Source organism: Gossypium arboreum, chromosome 11 (genome assembly GCF_025698485.1).
Source record: "Gossypium arboreum isolate Shixiya-1 chromosome 11, ASM2569848v2, whole genome shotgun sequence".
NCBI classification, from domain to species: Eukaryota; Viridiplantae; Streptophyta; class Magnoliopsida; order Malvales; family Malvaceae; genus Gossypium; species Gossypium arboreum.
This window is the reverse complement of record NC_069080.1, coordinates 131,872,190-131,879,059: the sequence shown is the minus strand read 5'-3', so window position 1 is coordinate 131,879,059 and position 6,870 is coordinate 131,872,190. Positions and strand designations below refer to the sequence as shown.

Sequence of the window (6,870 nt, the reverse complement as noted above, 5' to 3'; positions counted from 1 at the left end):
CGAAAGATAAGCTCATAAGAACTCAGAGCTGTTATATTTTTCTTTGTGAAAGCTTTAATCTTTCACCCCAAAGAGGTAGAGGACACCTAGTCTTCTTTCGTAGACATGACCAAGTCATTGTTTATTAAGTGTGAATTATTATTGTTGGAAAATTAGTTTGTAGATTATTAATTTGTAGACGACCATCTCATATCATCTACCGGCATAGAATCATTAATTTGTAGATTATTCCACAAAGGATAATTAAGAATTTGGAATTTAGAAGTTTCCTCCTATATGACTTTTACCTAACTTCAAAATTATTTTTCCACTAACATTTATATGATTACATTAGCTATTGGTCCTCAACCGCATTCACAACCCTATATAAATCCACCTTTTCCTAACACACTACATACAAGTAGAAAGCTAATTTAAAAGATGAACTTCAAAAGCCTCTCTCTATTTTCAATCTCTTTTATTGCTCTCTGCTTCACGGTGGCCAGTGCTGCCAGTTTCAACATTCGAAACAACTGTCCTTACAAGGTTTGGGCAGCAGCCGTTCCTGGTGGTGGCAGAGAGCTGAGCAGAGGCGGAGTTTGGAATCTAAATGTGAATCCTGGCACTACAGGAGCCCGTATCTGGGGTCGAACCAATTGCCAATTCGACAGAGCCGGACGAGGCAGATGCCAAACCGGTGACTGTGGGGGCCTACTTCAGTGCAAAGCCTATGGTGCACCCCCAAACACCTTGGCTGAATTCGCATTAAACCAGTTCAACAACTTGGATTTCTTTGATATCTCTCTGGTTGATGGATTTTGTGAAAAATAAAATAGAATAAAATAAATAAAAATAAAGAACACATAAATTTTACGTGGAAACCCTTTCGGGAAAAAAACCACGGGCAGAGGAGAAGAAAATTCACTATGTCGAAAAATTTTTTTACTCAAATACAAGAGGAATAGACTATGTCTATTTATAGGCTTGCAAAGCCATATTCTAGTAGGATTGAAACACCTTATCCTAATCAATATAAAATAGATGGAGTTTAATAAGGTTTAAAAACCTTATTCTAAAATAAAATAAAAGAAGTCTAGTTCTATATGGATTTTACTTTTATTTTATTTTCCATCGTATTTTATTTAAATAAGAATTTGGGTCACTTAATTCTAACAATCTCCACCTTGACACAAATTCTCAATGAACAAGTTCTTCATCGCGAACTTTCAATAAACAAGTTCTTCACCTCTTCCAAAAACCCCTTAAGGGTTTAACTTCAACAATGAACACCAACCAAGTCTAAGCAATGCTCAAACTTGGTTATAGGAAGTGACTTAGTCATCATATCTGCAGGATTTTCATGAGTGCTAATTTTGCTCACAACAATATCACCACGAGCAATAATATCACGAACAAAATGATACCGAATATCAATGTGTTTTGTTCTCTCATGAAACATTTGATCTTTTGTAAGAAAGATGGCACTGATTGTCACAAAATATCGTGCTGATTTGAAGGTCTTCATTGAGTTCACTAAATAGTCCTTCAACCAAATAGCTTCTTTACAAGCCTCGATAATCGCCATGTACTCGACTTCAGTGGTAGACAAAGCGATCGTAGTTTGCAAAGTGGCTTTCCAACTAATTGCACAACCTCCGATTGTAAAGACGTAACTCGTGAGAGATCTTCTTCTATCAAGGTCTCCAGCAAAATCAGCATCAACATACCCTATAACTCCATCTTTAGTTCTTCCAAACTGTAAGCAAACATTAGTAGTGCCTCGTAAGTATCTTAAAATCCATCGAATCGCTTTCCGGTGTTCTTTACGAGATTCGCCATGTATCTCGCTAATCGACCGATTGCATATGATAAATCGGACGTGAACAAACCATAGCATACATGAGAGATCCTCTCGCACTAGAGTATGGAACATGTGACATGTACTCAATCTCATTATCGATTGAGGAGATAAGGCCGATGAAAGTCCGAAATAGGTCGCTAAAGGAGTACTAACAGCTTAGCACTCTGCATATTGAACCCGCAAAGAACTTTCTCAATGTACCCTTCCGACTTAGGTACAATTTACTTGCTTTTCTATCTCGAGAATCTCCATACCAAGTATCTTCTTTCTGGTCCTAAATCTTTCATCTCAAATTCTTCACTTAGTTGGGCTTTAACCTTTCTTATCTCTCTTTATCTTTTGTTGCTATCAACATGTCATCAACATAAAGAAGTAGATACACAAAAGAACCATCAACATTTTTCTTAAAGTAGACACAACTGTCAAAACTACTTCTTTTGAAATCATGAGAAGTCATAAAGGAATCAAACCTCTTGTACCCTTTGTCTTGGTGATCTGTTTCAAACCGTAAAGGGACTTTTTCACAAGCAAACATAGTCCTCTTTTTTCGAGACTATAAAACCCTCTCGGTTGTTGCATGTAAATATCTTCCTCAAGTTCTCCATGCAAAAATGCGTTTTACATCTAACTGCTCAAGCTCCAAATCATGCATGGCAACAATACCAAGCAAAGCTCGAATCGAACTATGCTTAACAACCTGGAGAGAACACATCTGTGAAGTCCACTCGAATTTGACTGTAACCCTTTGCAACAAGCCTTGCTTTATATCCGGGTTCTTCAACTCCTGAGTCCTTCTTTCTTTTAAACACCCATTTACAACGAATGACCTTTTTACCTTTAGGAAGTTTTATAAGATCCCATGTTCTGCTTTTTGTGGAGTGATTCCATCTCCTCTTGCATAGCAAACATCCACTTTTTCGAGTCTTCACACTAATCGCCTCGAATAATTAAATGGCTCTTGATTAGCATCTATATCTTCACCACATTTAAAGCATAAGCAACTAGATCAACCTCGGCATACTTCTTTGGAGGTTTAATTTCTCTTCTTGTCCTGTTTTTGGCGATAGAGTATTGCGGTGAAGAAGCAACTCTATTCTCAATTTTTGTCTTGGCTTGAGGAGTTGATTACGTATTAATCGATGCTCCACCGCTTTTGGTTTTCTTTATTGGAAGAGTCTTTAAGAGATAAGTTAGGTAGCATAGCGTTTCATCAAAAACAACATCTCTGCTAATCACAACTTTTCTATTTTCAGGACACCATAACTTATAGCCTTTTACACCACTTTATAACCAAGAAAACGCATTTAATGGATCTCGGTTCCAATTTTCCATTATCAACATGAGCATACGCAGACACCCAAAAATCTTTAAATCGAATAATTAGCGGGATTACGGACCATACCTCTTGTGGAGTCTTTTTCTCAATGGCAACGGATGGAGATCGGTTGATCAAAAACATGCAAGAGAGGTCGCTTCGCCCAAAATGACTTGTAAGTTGGCATTTGACAACATACATCGAACCTTCTCCATGATCGTTCGTTCATTCGCTCGCAACGCCGCTTTTGTGGAGTATGACGAATCGTCAAGTGTCTCATGATCCCTTCGACTTACACAATCTATTAAACTCATCGAGCGTAACTCTAAGCCATTGTGCATGACGGAGGTATTTTATCTGCTTTTCCGTCTGCTTTTTCAATCATAATTTTCCAAGACTTAAATGTGGAAAACACATCGCTTTCGCTTGTGAAGAACGCCCAAACTTTTCGGAAAAATCATCAATAAAGGTTAGCATATAATTAGCTCCACCTCTCGAAGGCACTCTGGACGCCCCCACGGATCGAATGGATATACTCCAACATTTCCTTCGTGTTATGGATTCCTCTAGTGAATCGAACTCTCTTTTGCTTCCCAAAACACAAGGTGCTCACAGAAATTCGGTTTGCAAATTCCTTGCCCATTAAGAAGTCCTCTTTTGCTTAATTTCGCCATGCCATTCTCACTCATATGCCCTAGGCGCATATGCCAAAGTTTAGTAATATCATCATCGACAAGGAAGAGGAAGCGGCAATTTGCATCACCGAATGATAGAACCTCAGAAACATATAACTTGGCAATCTTTCTTTGCCCTTTCATCACAACAAGGGACCCTTTGAAATCTTTAAAACCCCACTTTCAGTGTGTATCTGCACTTTTGAATCAAGAGTACTCAACGAAATTAAATTTCTTTTCAATTCGAACATGCCATGACGTCACTAAGTGTTCGACAACTCCATCAAACATCTTAACTTTAATTGTTCCAACACTGCGATTTTACATGAAGCATTATTTCCCATCAAAACAACACCTTGACATCTTGTTTCATAAGTTGTAAACCAATCCCGATTGGGACTCATGTGGAAGGTGCAGACTGAATCAAGTATCCACTCCTTGCTTACTTTAGAATCATTGATGAAGCAACTAGAAGTTCACCATCGCGTAGTCTTCTACAACATCAGCTTCACCGAATTTTTCGTTTGTTTTCCTTTTGATTCGCGACCTCCCTTTTAATCTTATTTTGTAGCTTATAGCACTCGATTTAATGTGCCCTTTCTTCTTGCGAAGTTGCAAGTTTTACCTCTGCTTGAAGATTTCGATCTACCCTTAGATTTACCACGAGGATTCCGTTCTGTGTTTTACCACGATCATCATCAACATTCCGGTCTTGTCTCCCACGAACAATGAGACCCTCTCCCTGAGAGTTGGGTTTAACCACAAGATGCTTCATCTTATCATACGAGGTTAAAGAATCATAAACCTCATCAAGCTGTGAGAGACTCGCGGCTATATAAAATCGTGTCTCTAAAGGTTGAATAAGACGGGGGTAACGAACAAAGTAGAATCAACCCTAGATCTTCCTTATCATCTTGAACCTCCATGGCCTCCAAGTTTGAGAGAATTTCTTTAAACACTGTTAAGTGTTCGTGTCTGACGCACCTTCCTCCAAACGATGAGCATAAAGACGCCGCTTCATATGCAACTTGCTTGTTAGAGTTTTCGACATACATATTTGTTCTAGCCTCTTCCACAATGCGTGGCAGTTTTCTCTTTCATCACATCCTGCAAAATTTCGTTGGACAAATGCGAGATGTAATTGTGTTAATGCCTTTCGATCCTTACGCTTCTTCTCTTCATCTCATTAATGTCGAAGGCATCTTATCTATCCTAGGGGCATCCTCTAGATCCATCTGCAAGAAGCGCTTGCATCTTAATTTGCCACAACGCAAATCGGTGTTGCGATCCAACAATGAATTTCATACTTCAAAGACGCCATTACCGTGATCGAGATGAATAACCCTAAGCTCGATACCAATTTGTGAAAAATAAAATAGAATAAAATAAATAAAAATAAAGAACACATAAATTTTACGTGGAAACTCTTTCGGAAAAAAACCAGGCGAGAGGAGAAGAAAATTCACTATGTCGAAAAATTTTTTACTCAAATACAAGAGGAATAGACTATGTCTATTTATAGGCTTGCAAAGCCATATTCTAGTAGGATTGAAACACCTTATCTAATCAATATAAAATAGATGGAGTTTAATAAGGTTTAAAAACCTTATTCTAAAATAAAATAAAAGAAGTCTAGTTCTATATGGATTTTACTTTTATTTTATTTTCCATCGTATTTTATTTAAATAAGAATTTAGGTCACTTAATTCTAACAGATTTAATGTTCCCATGGAATTTAGCCCAACATCTGGCGGGTGCAGCAGGGGCATTCGATGCACAGCTGATATCACAGGTCAATGCCCTAATGAGTTGAAAGCCCCAGGTGGGTGCAATAACCCTTGCACTGTCTACAAAACAGATCAATATTGTTGCAATTCAGGGAATTGTAGCCCAACGAATTTGTCCAAGTTCTTCAAGGCAAGATGCCCCGATGCTTACAGTTACCCTAAAGATGATCAAACAAGCACATTTACTTGCCCTGGTGGGACCAATTACAGGGTTGTGTTCTGCCCTTGACTGAATGGTTGCTTGGTGCCTTATGAAGTTACATATTAAATAATGGAGAAATAAGTTCTTTTCTCAAGCACGGGTATGTCGTGCAGCTAAGTGAAATTGTATTAAAACTTCAAATATGGAGTTTATGGATTTAATGGGTAAAAGTTTGTCATTAATCGTTTCTGGTTGTCTCGAGCTACTGGGGAATTGACTGTACATTTATAATATGAGTTCAAATAATTTGTAATTAAATTTCGACTCTTCATCTATTAATTACAACCAGTAAAATATCATGACTTAGCTCTTCGATCTTATTTTATCTAATGATAACTATTATATCTTGCTTCATGAAAAGACAATTACTAACAAATGGTAATTAAGCCATTTATCACTAAGACAAATGACTCGTGACCACATTAATTTCTATCTATCATGTAATGTCGATGAGAGGATATCATTTATTATTTATTTGGTTACAAATTTCACTATTATGGAAGATGCTAAATAATGCAAAAGTATACATCCAATGCATCAACTTTTAGTTGCTTATCTATTAGAATTCAAGCTTTTATTTAAATCGAAGTGTACAAGTCACACATGTACGGGTCCAAATTTGCCCGGGCCCGATATAACAAAACCAAAACAGTCCAAATTCATAAAAAATTTGTTTAAAGTCCATTTACAAAGCCCAAATACTCTATGGCCCAATGCACTACCTAATTTCACAAACCCAACAAAATAAAGCCTGATAGGCCCAATCCTTTTAAAATTTTTGGAAACCCTAACCCTAGCCCTTCTACTTTGCGCCGTACCACCCATGTGCCTCCCTGCTGCCACCAGCGTGCACACCGCTCAAATCTACAAACAGAGAAGAAAAGACAACACGCAAGCAAAGAAAAATAGGCAACAGTAGCGAAAGAATAGCAAAATAGGGTCTTGTAAATTGGTTTAAAGGCCGAAAAGAAGCCAATGTAAGGAGGGGGTTCATTTTTAAAAAAAAAATTGTATTACACATATATTTTCAGAGAAATCGAAAGCAGAAAAGA

General features: G+C 37.6%; 1 protein-coding gene across 1 annotated transcript; it reads left to right on the top strand.

Annotated features, from left to right (window-relative positions):
- The first annotated feature begins 398 nt into the window (after positions 1–398).
- Positions 399–5,845, top strand: LOC108473090 (thaumatin-like protein). The gene is made up of 2 exons (XM_017774652.2): positions 399–793; positions 5,544–5,845. Exons 1-2 carry the CDS (start codon positions 421–423, stop codon positions 5,843–5,845), a joined length of 675 nt encoding a protein of 224 aa, XP_017630141.1. The 5' UTR covers positions 399–420.
- Positions 5,846–6,870: the final 1,025 nt, after the last annotated feature.

What these genes read in the sequence shown, in the direction of transcription:
- LOC108473090 (XM_017774652.2), top strand. Translation starts at nt 421, where the DNA reads ATGAACTTCAAAAGCCTCTCTCTATTTTCAATCTCTTTTATTGCTCTC. An exon ending in TGATATCTCTCTGGTTGATG is followed by an intron (nt 794 to 5,543) that starts GATTTTGTGAAA and finishes TTAATTCTAACA; the next exon opens with GATTTAATGTTCCCATGGAA.